Source organism: Montipora capricornis, chromosome 13, assembly GCF_036669925.1.
Source record: "Montipora capricornis isolate CH-2021 chromosome 13, ASM3666992v2, whole genome shotgun sequence".
In the NCBI taxonomy this organism is placed as follows: domain Eukaryota; kingdom Metazoa; phylum Cnidaria; class Anthozoa; order Scleractinia; family Acroporidae; genus Montipora; species Montipora capricornis.
Window position 1 is genome coordinate 5086899 of NC_090895.1, and position 18345 is coordinate 5105243.

Genomic DNA, 18345 nt, shown 5'->3' on the forward strand with positions numbered 1-18345 from the left:
ATTTTATTAACCCGGCTTTGTCTGCTTTGTGAAAGCTCTTACTCCTACTGAAGATTAAGTTGGATTTGCTCTGCTCCCTTAAACGCCGCGTACAGGTAATTTAACAAACGACTTTAATAAGTTGACAACGGAACTATGGACACCTAGGTAGTAACATATAAAATTTCAAAACTCATTCATAATTTTTGATTATAACAGCCTCTTAGGTCGCCGAAAAAATGTGACGCGCCTGAGCTTTAACAAACTGATAAAACGTTCCTCATTTGAATTCTTTAGATAAAGCATACTAATAAAGCTTAGCTTCTTTTCTTAGTATGCTAATGTTCTCCATCCACCATTTACATTTGACCCTTTGTTCAGACTCCAGAGGGACACACTTTCTGTGGAGTACTTTTGAAGCCGTTCAAGAAACTCGCAGGTCGTGTTTAAGATGTAAACCCGACATAACACTTCTGCTCGTTTCTTAAACAGTACTTTAGACTGAACATTTTGCACTTTGGCAAGCTGTAAATGGGCTTCACTTTACGATTGGAACTACTATGCGATATCCTACTGTAATACTGAGACGAAATTAAGGTGGGAACTGTTTGGTTTGCAACAAGTGAGCATTCATAGAGAAGAGCTTTTTTCTACAGCAGCAGCATCAAAGTATAGTCCACAGATGCATTTACCAGTTTCAGTGACGCATCCCAATAGTTTGATAACATGTGGATGAGGCTTGAGGGTCTTCATCAGCTCAAGCTCGGATTTCAAATCTCTCTTGTCTGACTCAGGAGCGTTAGCTAAACCAAATAAACATAAAAAACAAAGGTAAAATTAGCATTAATTGCACCTCGTGTATCTTTCATCAGAGCTCATTCTTGTCTTCGTGCGTTCGAGGTTAAATTCAAGTAACTGCCAAACACAAAGGTGTTAGAAATCACAGAAAATCTCTCCCAAAGTACGCCGTAGCCATATTCGCGGATTACACATGTTTGTTCCTAAACCAACGCTATTAAGAAAAAAGACTTTTACCTTTCAGCATTTTAACAGCCACAGTTTTTGTGCCAGAATGGAATGGAAGGTTCTTTGCTGTTCCTTTGGCAACCTGGCCAAAAGCACCTTTACCAATGATCTTCTCCACTTTGACGTCTTCTCGTGTTACTTCCCATGACCGTGTTCTTAGATCAAGGGGTGCATATTCAACATTCCGAGGGGAGCTATTAGCGCTGCTTGGTCCTACTTCATAATGGGTGGTCTCTTGTAACGGCATGTATGCAGATTCGATAGGGATTCTTAGCTGTTGATTAGAACTACTTGGTGGATCGTTAGTAGGATTAAGCTCTTCCATGGCAACTTCGTTCTGAAAACAAAAGACGCATCCGGGTTAAATTTCCTTCGTAACGGTTAGTATGCTTCATTATTCTTCAAAAGTAAGCTAACTAGAGGTTGGCGTAGCTCAGTTGGTTAGTGTGCGGCTTTCGGAGCGAGAAATCCCCTGCTCAATCCTCGGTGACTATAGCTTTAAATATCCTTAAAGCGGAGCACTGACAGAGAGAGGGGAGTAAAGGGAGCACCGTCGGCTTCCATTGATACCAGGCTCGTGACTGAAGGAAACACCGACATTAAATAAAGTGACTTTACCTTTACTTTACATTCAAGGAGTTCGAAGACTCTATCATCACATTTGCAAACAACTTAAGCAGTTAATTAAGGGACTCAAACCCGCGGCAATGCAAGTACACTTAATTCCTCTACCATATATGGGCAATCAAGCTATCTTGGAGCTGGTCAGCCTGACGAGTTAACCGAAATTTCTTAAACACATGTTTTGAACAGCGTTTGAAATGACTGTTGGTGAGAATGATCGCTTATAGCAATTATAATCACATTTCAAAATTTCCTTCACCCGTTACAATCAATAAGTAAAATAGATATATAGGAAACGAGCACATTGATTATCCTGGAAAGTCGAGGTTTTTCTACGATGTGAAATAATCAACTTATGCCTTAAACTTGCCGGAAAATGGCGGCAAATGTGTCTCAGCAATATAAAAAAAAAACAAAAAAACAATATCACTCAAATTTAATCAATTTGCATATTCGCTTTCAAAACTCACGTCACAGCTTCCCCTATCTTTATCTTCTGCAACCTCGTATGGCCTAACGACATTTCGAAGAGTAGGCAAAAATATTAGTTCTTCAAATTTAGCCTGCGTTTCTTATTACTATTGCCTTCTTTTCCTTTCCTAAGTAATTGCAATGAAAGAAATGAAACATCATTTCTTACAGGCGATTTATTTTATGGGAGAACCGAACAGAAAACAAGAGAGGACAATACATTATTCTCAAGTTACGTCATCACCTCATTGCTGGTGGGCGAGAAGAAAAGATCTCTCATGAGCTCCTTTTGTTTGCGCATCACTACTTTAGCATGGCACCATTGCGATCTGGCGCCTGCACAGATTGGTGGCAAACGTCTTACAGGAGAAGGTCATTTGGAAAACAGCTTTTTTTTAGCAACATTAACTCAGATATCTGGGATGATGGCAAATCATTGCCAGTATTATTTCTGCTAAAAGGCAGGTGTCACATTTTTAAGAAAATACGCCTACCGTTCCCAGACAAATTTTTTCCTTAAGAAGGAAAATAGCTTTCCACGCTTTGTTAAGTTTTTTTTTCTTTCTACTATAAACATTTATATTTTAGGACAGTTTTTGACCCTGGAGTAACATGACATATAGTAGGCACTTACCAGGGAACTGGAACTTTCCCCTTAACGTTAAGCCAGACCTCTTACTTTTATGTTTAATGGACCAAAAACACGAAAAAATTAAAATACCTACCTTTTCTTTCTTGCAATGCCTAACAAAAGATGATCAGATTTACAATAAGTACAAAAGAAAGGAAAGCATAATCCTAAAAGACACATCAAATTATTCACCTAGCTTTCTGTGCTGCCAGACTATGACCAGTATTAGAAGAATGATGATTGACACAAGAACTCCAATGATTACCAACAGAGTGGTGTCGTATGTGCATTGACATTCTGTGAAGAGAAATATGAAAGAACATAATTAGTCGAAAAAGAAAAATACATATGGTGCTAACAAAAGTTCCTAAACAATGGTAAAAGTGTTTCATGTATTTGCGTGTGGTTCAAATAAACCATTTTGTCGTTGTGGTTGTTTTTTTCTTTTGTTGTTGTTGTTGCTGTAGCAAATCCAACCTGACCTACTTATTACTAATGCCTTTTACATAAAAAACTAAGGCATTCATTCCCCTATCATTGGAGAACCAGGGGGGATGAGCAGGAGAAGGACAAGATGACCAAAAATATGAAACTGGTTATTCAACCAGTTTAAAATGCGGTCATCAGTATTACCTATCTAGAAGGAAGCTGGCTGATTTAAGTATATAGAGCGGTTTTCAATTGAGTGTCGAAAGTAATTAGATAATTACTTTGGTTTATGATTACTTCTTTCAGTGATTGGTTCAAAGTTCTCGCGCCATTTTTTCAACCAATCAGAAGTGAAACCAAAACCAATCGTGGCTCACGCGTGCACATTTTCCCGCGCTTTGTGTCGGCTACGTGTAATTACTTCGAGTTTTGATTGGTTTGCCGGATTGTCTCCGTCCTTTTTGATTGGCCAAAGTAATTACTTTGGTTTTGGTTTTACGACACTCAATTGAAACTCGCTCTATATGGTTCTCTCATTTGCATTTGCTCTTGCCTTCTCGACACTGTCTTTGACAATAGATACCCTTTATATATTATCTATTTTGGCCAGCATGGAATTGACTTGGAACACTTTTTTTTTTTCGTATGGGGATAAACTCTGTTTAACTAATCGCTCCTAAAAGACGAACGGTGGCTGAGGAATGAGGAGAAAAGACCCAGAAGGCACCTACCGTAAAGGATAACAGGAAGGAAGATAATGGGGTCAACAAGGAGCCGAGGCAGCAAAGGGATGTGGACTACAAGTTGACAGAAGAAGGAAGGAACACATCATAATTTGAGACATAAGGAACAACAACTCAGACTTAATGATGACAATAAGACTCCTTGCTAGAGGTTAGTCGAAAACGGACGAAACACTGCTTATGCACAAGGAAATGGAAACGTTTGAATGGTCATTCCTTCATACCTGATGGTTTAGAAGCTCTTGGTGTGGAGGACGTGGAAGGGCTAGCACCAGGTGACAGAAGAGTCAAACGTCCAACTTCATAATCGCCAAACGTGTTATTATACATGGCAGCTTGAAGTTTTGCAAGTCCCCGAGTCGGGGTCACGGGATTTTTAAAGTACAGGATAAAGGATACAATTACACTTCCTCTCCTGAGAACAAAGGAGACAAATATTATCAAATTGCAGTCGAAACAGCCTGAGGTTAAGCACGTTTTAAACCAATTCAACTCTTTACCAACCTCAATCCCGTCACTTCAGTCCTGAGATAATTGGTGTCATTCTGGTATATTTTATCCATCTAACAGATGTAGAAGAAAAATGGAGTGTTCTCTCTTAAAACAGGTGGCCAGTACGTTTGCCTTGGAATGGCTTCATTTAATGAAGAACTAGTGTTGCAATTAATTCTTCCATCTAACCATTCTACAAGGCAATTTTTATTAAGGATACCGCTTCCTTGTTTAACAACAAACAATAATTACTAATTAAATGTACAGTAAATCAATTTTACTCCTTAGACTAATGGTGATCATAATTAATAACAAATAATGAAGAAAAATTACAATATTTCCAAAACAAACAAATGACTAGTAAATCGTTTGCTTAGCAATGGCTTAGTTTATTGAACGCTTAGTACTGCAATTTTTTTCCATTTTACTGTCTGCAATTGTGACACTTGTGATAACGGAATTCCCAACACTTGTAAATACAAACCGATAGGAACTTTTTACATTACAATAATACACTGTAAATAAACAAATGAATAATATTCCTTCACGTGTCTTTTATTCCAGATTATGTGAGAAATGTCAAAATGCACCTCTAACGCAAATGAATCCGCCAATTGTTTTGAAACTTGCTTATTCAAATCTCCGTATTCTGATAAAAAGTTTTCCATTATCGTCAGGTCCGCATAAACTTGCTTTGCTAAAAAGGGAAGAGTCAAACATTTCATTCACTGTTGGTTGAAAAGTCAAATCCTAGACAAAAAGTTATGAATATCTGTTATCTATTTAAAGCAATGTTTGGCACAACAACAACAACAACAACAACAACAACAGCAACAGACTTTTTTTACAACAATACAACTCACAAATAGCTCCTAATTATTAGTTTTTAATTTTTAAAGTAAAGCTTGATGTCCTGAACATGGAGGTAAGTTGAGTTATCTTTTGGGTTTAAATAGCGCAAATGAAAGTTCATGGGATGAAAAACATGCAAAAAGACCTGATGACTACATGACATTACAAATTTTTGAGTGTACGAATAATATTTGTACCTAATTGTACAATCCGGCTTTAAAGTGCTCCTGTGACCAAGAAAGTCAATTTAATTTTTTTCTTTGGATTTTAAAAACTGTTAACTAAACACTAAACAACCAAAGTTTTAAGCCTTGATTTGAAAAGAAAAACTTGTTTTATTTAACTGAGATTTTCCTATTTAAAGATGCGCGATTACTAATTTTAATATCCTCAGAAAGCCGGATAGAGGAGAAAATGATGTCTAAGGCTCACTAGTTTGAGAATGTAATGCGTGTGTACTCCGCAGAATTAAAATGCAGCACGGGAGTTTTGGGCTTTCACACTTTTAAACTCGCTTACATACTAAACTGCATTCACGGGCTGAGTTTTTAAACTAGTGAGCCTTTGACGTACCTTTTTCTTGGATCCAACCCTCTGAGGTCCAATCGGTCAGTTTTGAACGTGAGTAATAGCTGACCGTGAAATCCAAAACTTTCACTCAAAGTCAACGGCCTTTGGATAAAAATCGAGGCTCAAAATTTGCCAGTCAAGTGTTAAACAAACACACCAATGTCTTTCAAAATTTGAAGAAAGAAAAATTGTTTTTTGTCTATTTTTTTATCACAGCGGCACTTTTGGAAAATATGCTTCTTAATCGAAGGTGACTACCACAAGAAATGGACTCTTACAAGTACTTTACTTACTAAGGTATGGCTTTTTAGTCCAGAATAAACAGGAAACGTAATTGAGAGTCAATGTATGCAAGGAACCTCACATCTAGAGTATATCCTGTTTGTATTGTTATTTCCTTATTAACTCTTTCTTGTTACGCGTGTGCAGATATTTTGATGAATACGAAGTGTGCTATCTGGAGGTCCGAATGAAGATGAATTTGTGTATGTATGTCCAGCACTTTTAAAAAAATCTTGGCCAGTTTATAGGTCATGTGTTGTACATAAATCTGAGGGTACAAAGTTAGAAGCCTTAGACATTCACCCTCAAGGTTTCATTTCCCTAAGCTTGTAAACGATAAACAAACAGGATTCTAGTACTACATCTCAAACAAAAGGATGGCTGACTTCATGTAGTAAATGTTAATTTAACCACTTACTTGGTTGTGCTGTAGAGGTGGGCGTAGCCGAGGTAGGTTCCTCTGGCACTAAATAAAGAACACCAGGAGCTATGAGCAGATAATGACGTCAACACTTGTAACAAACTTCAGTGATTTGTCATAGTGAAGAACCTCTTCAACAATTGTAACTCGTTTTTCCTAGTAAACGAGCTGTTTCATGACGCTGACAGAGAGTGGTGATAATGGCGATAATGGTGAGGGTCTTGGACACCATTTTATACCATTGACCGTTTATAGAGAGAAACTTTTCAATAATAAACATTAACCCATTTCTCCCTATTTTTTCCTATTTTTCGGCCTGCTTCCTATTTTCTCCTCTTTTTCCAAGAAATTTCTATTTTTTCTTTTGTGTAGGTTCTTACTTAATGCAGGGTAACAGTTTGAAATAGTTGAGATAAAATTCTCCAACAAATTGGTAAATTCTTAAGAACAAAGGTGCCATGTGGAATTAAAGTGCCCCTGTGATAAAAAAAAAAACTTAATCAGATTTTGACAGTGTTTTCTTAACACCTGACTAGCAGAATTTTGAGCTGTTGAGAATGTTATATTGGGTATGTGTTTTTGAGTGATTGTTATATTTGTTATTTTTGCGATTGCGTGCATTTCTGGACATGTCAGGGGGTTACGACATTCCGCGGTCCGTGGTTCCACGTTTTAGTAACACCCAAAATAAATGCAAAAGAACACATATTAATGGCATTTTTGTCTATGATGAAACGTTGGTCTACTCATGGAGGCCGAACTCATCATATGAGGATCACTGATATCTACAGTGTACGCACTTTAAAAGTAATTTCCATTAAGGATAGTGACAAAATAGGCTGATAATCTTACCAAAAGTAAGGCACTGTGTGATGGTGACTGGTGTTCCAAGAGAGTTGCTTGCAGAGCAAGTGTAACATCCAGTTTCCCTTGCTTCCAACTGTTTTGTATTTACGCTATTGCCCTTGTACCATATTATGTTAGGTTCAGGGTTTCCGTCAACTGGACATGAGAACAGTTTTGAACCTCCTTCAAGCAACGAAAAATTCCCTCCCCTACCCGTAGCTTCGGCAGCGTCTATAAAAGCAAGGAAGAACGAGATCAAATTTAAGAAAAAAAATGGTACACGGTAGTTTATTTTAGCGTAATGAAAGAATGCAAATTAATTGGCTGAAAGACTGGCGTAACGGGCCTGTACATTCTGCCGGTCCTGTCCTAGCTATTACTATTATTATTATTATTATTATTATTATGAGCAGGATAAAAACGACTGGTTGCCCAGCTGTAACCGTAGCCAGTTACTGCGAGACTAAACCATACATGCTAATCAAAAACCTTAAGAAATTACTAAAACTTATGCTAGCTCATAAAACGTCCCAAATGTTGTATTCCTAAAAAAAAGAAAAAAAACGTGCTAGGATATTATTGTTGTTGTTGTCGTCATCATCATCATCATCATCATCATCATTATGGCTTTTGGGATAGGCAAGGCTCTGCCTTTTTCGCGACGGTCTTACAAAGATTTCACCATTCAGCAGATTTATCGCAAACATGAATATGAGAAGAAGAGGTTGTACGCGAGCAGGGTTTTGGAGGTTGAGCAAGGGACTTTCACACATTTAGTCTTCACGACTACCGGAGGCATGGCGGGCGAATGCAAAAGTTTCCATAGTAGATTTGCGGAACTAATATCTATTAAGAAAGGAGAGGAGTACAGCACAACAATTTCATGGATACGTTCAAAAGTGCCCTTCGCTCTACTAAGGTCCGCCTTACTTTGCCTAGGAGGTTCACGAACCACTAGGCGTGTCCCTTTGAACATTGAGCAATGAGGCTTTGAGATTGAAAAAGAACAAGCAGGATTTAGAGAGTAGAGTAAAGAACATTTTTAGATATTTTTTGTTAATACATATTGTTTTCATAATATAATATTTCTTATAAGATTATTAGTTATTAGCTTTTTAGTTTTTTAGGTAAGCAATTTTTATCATTTCGTAAAATGAGAGTATAAAGGAAAAAAGGTATGATGGGATAAATTTTAACGCATTTGTAAATATTTGTATTATATTAGATATATTTAAAATTCTAATAAAATTATATTATTATCAAAAATTATTATTATTATTATTATTATTATTATCAAAAATTATTATTATTATTATTATTATTATTATTATTATTATTATTATTATCATTGTTATTATGGGAGACTTTATTGAAATATCCTCAAATGATTTTACAACCTTTGTGGGCCTGTAGGCCTGGGCAATGGTGCTCATGTAACTATCCTATAAAACCTTATGACTATGGTCAATCTAATAAATACAATGTAATATTGTAAAACTTACATATGAATATATAGTTAACAAAATAGAATTAGTAAAATTCATAGATGCTTATGAAGGAAAAAAAATTGCAAATAAGATACTATGTACATCTTTGCCATCCATAAACGGCTTTAACCAAAATCAGTTTATGAGAGAAACCTTTTTACTATTTCACAGTTTTGGGAGATGATCCACTTTTGTGAGCGATCAATAGTTGTCTTTGCTAAGTTGTTATCTAATATGCTGGTCAGTTTCTTCTTCAAGATCCTTGCAGCAAACTGCGAGAAAATCAAAGACTACTGTAATGAGCTTTACTTTATGACCTGGGTATAAGGTCTTAATACCTAGTTTTACATCTATATATTTATCTTTCTTGTGTTTAGTTTTCATTGTGATTGTTCCTGAGTTGCATATCGTTCCTTCTATGATGATCCATTTTTATTTTTACCCAATACACTGATATCCGGTCTAGTTGCGCCATTCACTGGACATTTGTCTAGTTTCCAGGGTATGTCCCACAAGATCTCTGCTTTGTTGTTCTCTTGGCTTGGTTGGGGATAGGATTGCTTGTACCACGGGTTAGAATACACGGATTCTTCAAATCTGTACCTTTCCAATAAAGTACGGTAAACGGGGCGTAGCATAGTCGTGTCGTGCTTTATACAGTGACTGTGCTATGTGAGAAAAGCCACAGAGAAGGTGTGATACTGTCGTCTGATCTTTAAAACAAAGTCGGCAGGCCAAGTCGTCTACTTGTTCACGTAACGTTTGTGATCTATAGGTCTTTGTGTTAACACGTTGCTGTCTAATGCTAGTATCTACTAACATAACTATATCCGAATGTTCTTCTTCTGTCTACAGACGTCGTACGAGTGGGCTGATACTTCTGGATCCGGCCAGTGTTGAGTCACAAACTTTCCGATTTATGGCTGTGTCATGACTTTACTTTCGGGTTTCTTCATACTTGCTTTATGGATGATCTGCTTTATTTTCCTAGGTTCTTTAACGTTTTCACTATTGTTACGTTGTCAGTGCCTTCCAAGACTGTTGCGACATCTTCAAAGTGGCAATTGAGTTCCAGTTCCTCTCCATACCTTTTGGTATAAGTATGAATCGACAAGATTATTGTGTCTATCATAAGAAGATGAAGGAGTTTCTTTTTTTCTTTTTCTTCTTGGAATGATTTGACTAGTTTAATGTGTGGATCCTCACTGTTATTTTATGTAATGGACTACTTTAAGCTTGGCATTCTTGTACAGTGACTCCATTTCAATCCTTTTCCTCCATCTTCTGATGATAGACGCAATAATCTTGTCCATTCATACTTATGCTTTCCACTACACTCATTGATTCCATGTCTTGTTAATCTAGCGAGTTCTTTAAGGTCGTTAATACACCAATCGGTTGACCACATGCAGTTGGTAAGATAGGCACTGCGCAGATGTTCGTTGCGCGGACCTTGCGTGGGACTGACAATGGGGAAGTCCAAACTGCCTATAGTGGGTTCTTGTACTCCTTGGCAGCTTCTTCTATGAGTGTTTTGATATTTTCCTGAGAATTTGTAGTGGTTATCATTGCTCAGAACTGGGGTGGTAAAGTTGTTACTTACAGGCATTGCACGGCTGTTGTTGTTGGTACTTAGCTTGCCTCATTTCATGTGTATGGCAGCGCGCTTGTTTATCCCCCATTCCAGTCCAGTGTCTGTGAACATTTTATTTAGTTTCCTTGTAACGGTCACAACTATGTGTTCAGAACGATGGTAAGTTTTTTAAGTCATCAACGAAATGCACATGTGTGATCTTTTGGTTCTGGGCATGGGACAATTTATATCCCTCTGTACCCCTCAGATACCATGCAATAGGATTACGTGTTAATGTAAATAGTCGCACACAAAAAGAATCCACTTGAAGAATTCCTCTCTTTACTTTGATGGGAGCAATGATTTCCTTGCCTTTGTTGATATTACTTCAAGGTTGATGTTCCATGCTTTCAGAATAGTTTTGATGATATGGATGAGATCTGCGTTTACTCCATGCATTTCAAGTGGTTTGGTGATCCATTCGTGAGAAACAGAATCGAAGGCCCTCTTGACATCGATCCAAACACGAGATTAATTCTTTTTATGAAAGTGGGCATCTTCTTGTATCATCTTATCAATTATGACGTTGTTCTTATCTTGATGCATTTCTAAAAGGTGGTCAGTGACTGAGGTTATCACTTTGTATAGACTGCTTGAACAAGTTATTGGTCGATCGTCAGAAGTTGATAGGATAACTTTTATTAATATTACTATTATTACCATTATTACCATTATAAGTATTATTATTATCATCATCATTATTAATTATTATGGTATCTTTATTTGTTTCTTCAATGTATTTTCTTTTACAACAATGCGGGTGACCCATATGCTTTGTTGCTTCTGCGTTACGTGTAAAACTGTTATAATCGTTATAATTATCTCATTGTTTTGTGAAAGGAGCCACTTTTAGCATTTAATAACAATATATCCAGTTTCTTTGTCTGTTCCTGTGATGTTGTTAAGTTTCTTTTCCATTCCCATATAATAACCTTCTAGGAAGTGGAATACTACGTTGATTTGAGTTACTGTGTGATCCTTGTATAAGTTCTTTATTCCTTTCAGTAGATCGATGTACTTTTCTTGCTTCACTGTTTTTTCCTTGATCCGTCCTACCTGGCATACAGTGCCTTCGATTAGCAACCACGACTTGCCTTGCTTGTCCAATACGGCTATATCGATCTTGTTGGCACCATTTTTCTGGGGCACTGTCCAGTTGAAAGGAAGTGTCCCATAGAATCTTGGCGTTTGCGTTTCCCATGACAGCTGTTGGTGTTGATTTCATATAACAAGGTCTTTTGTTGTTACTCTCTTGGAAGTTGTATTTCTGTAGTAGGTGGTGGTAGATTGGCCGCAGCATTCTATCGTGTTTAGCTTGCCAACATTCGTCCCAAGGGAGCGAGTCATAACCAATAACCAATTGTTCCCTGGAGACACTCTCCTCAACCCCCTTCCTTAAAATTCTGGCCGTTCCTAATAGCGTAGTTTTCTGCAACAGTCCAATTCTTATACCCGAATCCTCAATTTTTCAATCCATTGAAGAAGTTTCTTAGTAACACTTCCAAGAACCCCTACAACAACAGGTACTACATCCACGTTACACGCCACATTCTTCTAATCTCCTCCTTCAAATCCTGGTATTTTTTCGATTTTTTTTTCAAATTCCTTTTCATGTACCCTACTACCTCCGGGGATAGCAATGTCCACAATTAAGCATTTTTTCTCCTTCTCGCTCACTACGATGATGTCAGGTCGTCTTGCTTTAACAACCGTTATCACATTGGATGTTCATATCCCAAGTAGCTTTACGTTACATTTCTCCACAACACCTTCTGGTGCGTGTTCATATCACTTTTTCTTCCTCTAAAACTGGTGTAACTCACACAACTTCCACTGTATAATCCTCGCACCTTATCATATCGTCTTATATATTCCTTCTGGGCCAACTTTTTGCAGTCACTTACTAGGTGAAATACCCTCTCTCCCTTTTCAACGCCCATTCTACCCAGCGGTGACGCAGCAGTCCGATCAATGTGATGTTTCACGTAAATAGTCCTGAGAGCCTGTCCCTGTGCTGCGCAAATAAGGGCTTCCGTTTGAATCATCATCGTTGCCGACAAATACTGTCTTCAACACATACACATCTTATTACTTTCTTTAGTCCACTATATCAATATTTTAAGCTGCAAACAAGCATAAATTTCAGTAACAGAAGTGGGCTATTTATATGTGAAAAAACCATAGAAGTTAGCTAGGGACTATGTATTCAGAGCAATTCCAGATTCTGGTCAGAGTACTTCTAAACATTACATCTTATTTTAATCATTTGGCATCCCTGTTTTTCTTGCTTTCATTATATTATGAAAACACATTGCTTAATTAATGGCATTTGGTCGTCCGTGTGAAAAGAGTCCTGAGAAGGACTGTTAATTGCAGTAACCGACGTTTTAACAACATGAGCGGAAGAGTCATGTGACGGTTGGAAATTCAAACGAATGTAGCGATGGTCTAGACTGTGATGCGATTGATAGTTGGAAAAGTAGGGTGATTGGTTGTGAGGTTGGTGAGTGGTGATTGGTGCATTACGTTCCGGCTTGTAAGTTTTCCGTTAAGTAATCGTTTGTAAGGCGCCGGTAGAAGTTGGCAAGGGTTTAAAGTCGTTTGCTCTAAGTTTGTATACCAGCTTTAAAGTGTAAGTCGTCCGTACAGCCGGTTGAGCACTTAGCACAGTCCCAGTCGATAGTGTGTTTAAGAATAGTGTTCAGCAATATTATTATTGAGATCACCATTCTTCGTCGCTTTTTTGTGTTCTGTTAAGTCGTGTGTTTAGGTTCATGCTGGTTTCACCAATGGCACTGGCCTTGCAATCCCAGTATGTGATCTTGTATACTGCTACCTGTCTGTCCCTGGGCTCGTCTTTGTCTTCGAAATATCCTTTACTAAGCGTCGTAAAGTCGTTATAGGTGTGTGGGCAAAGCGTATGCTTGCAAGGTTGCTGTATGCGTACGTCTTACGTACGGTATTAGTGACTTTAAGGTGCTACTACGGCTACGAGAGGTCCAAATCACTTCCGGTGACGCGAGCACAGGCGTAGCAGTATGGCTTTCCACCCGTAACATTCTTTTCTACTATGGCAAAGTGTCTCGCTTGGCGTGCTTCTCACTATGCGAGTATAAACATTCATTTCCTTGCCATTTTAATGCTTATTTCTCTTTTTTTTTTTCAGAAGTTAAGTTTATAGATAAAGTATTTAACCATACTATTAAGTACTTAAATATTTACGGCTTTGTCTTTTAGTGAAAACTTAAAGGATTCCTTTGGACCCATCATGCCGGCTTGCCGCGGACTAGAAAGCCTTATACAAAAAACAAGCAAGAAATCATAAGTTTCTAAGTTTCTGTTCATCCGATTGTCAAGACGTAATCAAATCACAAGTTGTTACCTTATTGTGCTCACCTGCTTTGCAAACTCTTAACAAATTTGTTTTGTTTCTCTCCTTTTATAGGAATTAAAATGTAAACACCTTGTTTTGGCTTGGGGTTGAAATAATTTAACGGCCCTTCCTAGAGTTAATGCTGAGTCCTATGATGTTCCTTTGTTCTATGAAACTGAAAAAAGCGAAATTGTGCAAAGCGTTCGTCTTCGTTCAGCTAACTCAGGTCAAAAACGGGAAAGAATCGTACGGCAAATCCAAGTTTGGTGAACTGTACGTGTCGTAAAGAAGACCAAATCAATCGTCTGTTATTAATTTCATCTCGTATGAAAGCAAAAGAAAGTCCCTCGTATCCGTAAACTGGGAAGGAATTTCAATGTTAACGTATAAAAGAAGATGAAGAATACGATATATTTTACGCCCCGAAGTTTGTTCATTTCCGTACTGGAAAGAAATCTTAACCATTTGAGTTTGGCGCGAAGTACGCCGAAGTCACCTTAGTCCGACTCGGTCAAATCGCCATAGCGAGTCTTAAAGGTGGTAACGGTTGAAATGGTAGGACTACCTGGTGTCTGCAGTTTGAGCCCAGTTTGAGTCGTTTGTTACACTTCCGGAACAGCCCTTTTTCTTCAGTTGCCACTAAACTTCCTCGTCACGCATTCATTAGGGAGCTTAAGATCTACGACGGCGACGTCGACGAAAATGTCACCTCAAAATAGAACTTTGCTCTAGTAAAAGTCTTTCGCGATTATTCCATCTTGTTCACGTCGTACAATGTGTGCGATGTATCCTAAAAATAAATTGGTACGAGCGGTTTCGGACTGAAAATAGAGAATGAAATATACTCTGTTGCATGCTAACATTGTCGTCAAAACCTAAAATTTAGCGATTTCACGTCGTCGTCACGCAGAGAACCGCAAAAATATGAGCTAAAATCCGTGCCGCACGTGCAGCAAGATTATTTATGCTCTTTTAACCAATTATATCATTGTTTTTTTAGCGTTTTCGACGACGTCGTCGTCGTAGATCTTAAGCTCCCTATTGCCATCTTCAGTGCGGACGGATAAATTCATTTTGGTCGATGTGTTCAGTATTCATTCAGCTCAACCGCTGGAATAGCTTCCACTTTCCTCTCTTCGGCCTTCATTTTCAAAAGTCTTTCAAGCAATCTTACATTTCGTTCAGTTTTTGCGGCGTTTTTGCTTTCTTGTTCTAAAATAAATTCCTTAACTGAGCGAACAGAAGCAAACCTTCCTTCTCTTGTCTCACTTTGTCTTCACCTCTCCCAATCCATTATCCAAGAGTAAGAATCTGGTATCACGTTTGTCCCCACCAGCGTCAGAAAAGTGTCCATTTTGAAATCACGTTTTGCGGGAAAATAAAGAATATACCAAATCGGCTAACTCTTCTGGCTTGTGTTTATTTGCTTGGAAAGACCGGTCATATCCCAAACGCTGGTGGAATTTCCCAATTGGTCAAAGTTTGGCTGTGTTTTATGGGGAACTTTGACCACCTGGGCTATTTTAGGAGACTCACTGTGAGCAATCAAGAGTTCATTTGCAGGCTGCCCAAAAAACTCCCAGCAAAGTAGAGTAATATTGCATGCATTCATTTCAAGTATTCTTGGTTCTGCAAATTACAGAACGGTTTACACAGATTGGATTGTGAGATAATAAACAATTATTGGATGAGGTTGAGCATGATATCATGAGACATCAAAACCGAGGTCTGTGTTATCTGCCGAAGCCGAAGGCTAAAACGAAAACCGAAATCAATAATTGTTTTATTATACATTTTTCACATAATTCAACCTCAGAAACAGAAGCGAAGCGTTCAGACATTTTGTTTCTGAGGATAACACTCCAAGGGGCTTAGTAACCACGCAAACGTAGAACTTGACATGATAAATGTAATATCTGCAGCAGATATTACATTTATCATGTCAAGTTCACAAGCTATTGTGAATTGATTGAATGCTCTCGACCAATCAGATTTTTCATAGTGAGTCTGATGTATAATAGTAACAATTAGTATATACTCAGTCAGTGATCTTGTTGTTTCAAGCAATCTGATTGGTTCGCTATCTCGGAGTAATTGAGCATTATTCACTCCCTACGGAGTGAATAATGCGTGATCCAAACAAAACAAGATGGCCGGCGTAACCTCGTCAGCATTTCTGAATTGGAAATGTTGAGAATACAAGCTGATGCTGTGCTACAGAATAAAAAGAGGGCCACAAAATTTGGCCTGAAAGTTTTCAAAGGTAAGAGGAGAGTTCATACTTTTGCCAACCAGCGTTTTTCCAGAGAATTAATGCTCAAAATTAAACAATCTTCACGCCAAAAATATGTTTCACTCGGAGTAATTCTATTTTTTCGGGCTTGTCGCCTAGCGAATTTGTCACTGAAAACGAGGAATTAAAATGTTTAAGAAAGTTCCACTTGGCTGCAAGGAAACAAGACGGGTCATTTTGCAACAAACCAACGCCTACCTCAATTAGAGCCGCCATTTCGTGTGGATCCTTTACCAACTACACTTTCAATTTCCATTTCAAATGAACCTCTAAAACTTTGAACGAACGGTGAAAATGTTTTAACAAGCAGACTTTCGATATAGATTGCTGATTTAAACCGTTACGGTGTTAAATGACCATTTGGCTTTTTGTGGCGAGGATTTGAACGAATGTTATTTGGGGTTGCTATGGCTCAAAGCTTCTGTAAACACTTTCGCGCATGCTTTGTGCTGCTTGCACGTTTTCCACGCATGAATTGAGATGTCAATTAAAGCGACGTTGGATGGTTTTCGTCTGCAAATGTTGTTGAGATCACTTCCTGAGCATATATTAAAGCAATTATTCTTTTTAATCTCGGTGAATAGTGGCAGAATATTTACCGAGCCGCGAGGCGGCGAGGTAAATATTCTGCCACTATTTACCACGATTTCAAAGAATAATTGTTAATTATCTTGCAACTTCTTTTTGTAATTGAGTTTTCATTTGTACATAGAGAATTGTCGTATTTTATGTTACCCACGTTCGTTAAATTTAAAAAGAAAAAAATCAATCTGGCTTTAGTACTTATGGAGTCCTGTTGAAAAATGCCAGCAACGTGTAACAGTCAAAGGAACCTCAGGTGGCTGTCAGTCCATTCGTCTACAACCTCGTTAAAAGCCCATCTCTTTAAGAAAGCGTACCTTTAAACATTGCTTTACCTTATTTTATCTGTAATGTGAGAATACTTAATTTGTTAATGATACGTAATTAGTAATTTCTAGGGTATTCACTGTGAACAGATTTCTGTATGATGATTTGTAAAGCGCTATGAACAGTTAGTGTAATAACGCTATAAAAATAAACTCATTGTTATTATTCTTATTATCATCATTATGATGATGATGATCATGATAATGGCAGGGCTAGTTGTAACACACACAAACACCCTATTTAAAAAATAGGGCACTTCATGGTGTCTGTGAAGAGTAGTCCTGCTATACCTTTATTTTAAAGGCATTCTTACTGCATGCAACAGAACTACGAAAAACATGTATCCTTGACGTGTAACACCTCACGTGGTGAATAATCTCTAGAGACACAGATAACAATATCCTCGTGGGATTTTACATCATTGTTGCCAGGATGGCGGTGTAAAAAAGGTGTTGAGACATGAACTGTTTTTGTCACCTACATTGCGGAAGTCGCATAGCACGCAAGTCAAGAGATGAATAGTCGATGTATATATACTTACAGTACACTGTGACAGTGATCAACTTTGAAGGTCCGTCACCAAAGGAATTAAATGGGATGCATCTGTACGCCACCTGCTTTGTTCTGGTACTAACAAATGTAAGATAACTGCCACTGTTCTGTTCCTCCAAACTTTCCTGCTCCCTGTACAATCGATAGCTTGCAGCTGGGTTTGCATCAGCATTGCATAAGAGAGTAAAGTTTTCATTCAAGTTAACTGTGTTGTTGGGCAGATTTGTTGAGAAGACTGTGTTGATTGGATGATAGGCTATAAAATCATACAAAATAAAACGCCTTCTAAAACCTTTAACTCAGATGCTAAGCTCAGAATGGTACATTGTGGCGGCAAAACTCGTGGAACCAAACCCCTTTACTGTCCGCGGACACAGTAGCACAACAGAGCTTGTCCAATTACAATTGCATGGCAGCTGAGCAACTTTCCTTATTCTTTTTCTCTAAGAGCTAAACATGTAGTTTAGCAGTTCAATCGCATGGTCGTGGGTTAGAGTTCCGTTCAAGCCTGGATTTCTTTGGCTTCCTTTGCAAATGCTTAAGTTGCTACATAAGTGTAATGACCTTTTGAACTTTCATTTCATTCTAATGTATTCCAAAATTTAAATATTACAAAATTACGAAATATACATTCTAAGAAATCAGAAATAGATTTGAGAGCCCTTTTATGATGTCGTCAAGAAGCGTGTGGTGGGGGTTTCCCTGATTTATTTGTTAGAATTTACAAACACA

The 18345-nt window shown here is 37.9% G+C and overlaps 3 protein-coding genes across 4 annotated transcripts in view; all 3 read right to left on the reverse strand.

Annotated features, from left to right (window-relative positions):
• The window catches only part of LOC138029779 (tyrosine kinase receptor Cad96Ca-like), a 124687-nt gene that overhangs the window by 51660 nt on the left and 54682 nt on the right, over positions 1-18345 (reverse strand). The window lies entirely within an intron of this gene.
• The window catches only part of LOC138030378 (MAM domain-containing glycosylphosphatidylinositol anchor protein 1-like), a 157475-nt gene that overhangs the window by 41486 nt on the left and 97644 nt on the right, over positions 1-18345 (reverse strand). The window lies entirely within an intron of this gene.
• LOC138029750 (tyrosine kinase receptor Cad96Ca-like) overlaps positions 1-18345 on the reverse strand; it is a 50633-nt gene that overhangs the window by 7693 nt on the left and 24595 nt on the right. The window contains exons 6-15 of one of the 2 annotated variants that reach the window (XR_011127926.1): positions 17603-17869; positions 7373-7597; positions 6518-6565; positions 4986-5092; positions 4408-4466; positions 4128-4318; positions 2924-3028; positions 2100-2844; positions 1015-1342; positions 672-782 (exon numbers count right to left, since the gene is read on the reverse strand). Coding sequence is in view for 1 of the 2 variants with exons in the window: in XM_068877560.1 (XP_068733661.1) it covers positions 672-782; positions 1015-1342; positions 2826-2844; positions 2924-3027 (562 nt within the window). In the remaining variant the exon portion in view is untranslated. Of the gene's footprint in view, positions 1-671; positions 783-1014; positions 1343-2099; positions 2845-2923; positions 3029-4127; positions 4319-4407; positions 4467-4985; positions 5093-6517; positions 6566-7372; positions 7598-17602; positions 17870-18345 lie in introns of those variants that run through there. The other variant, XM_068877560.1, reaches the window with a different exon arrangement.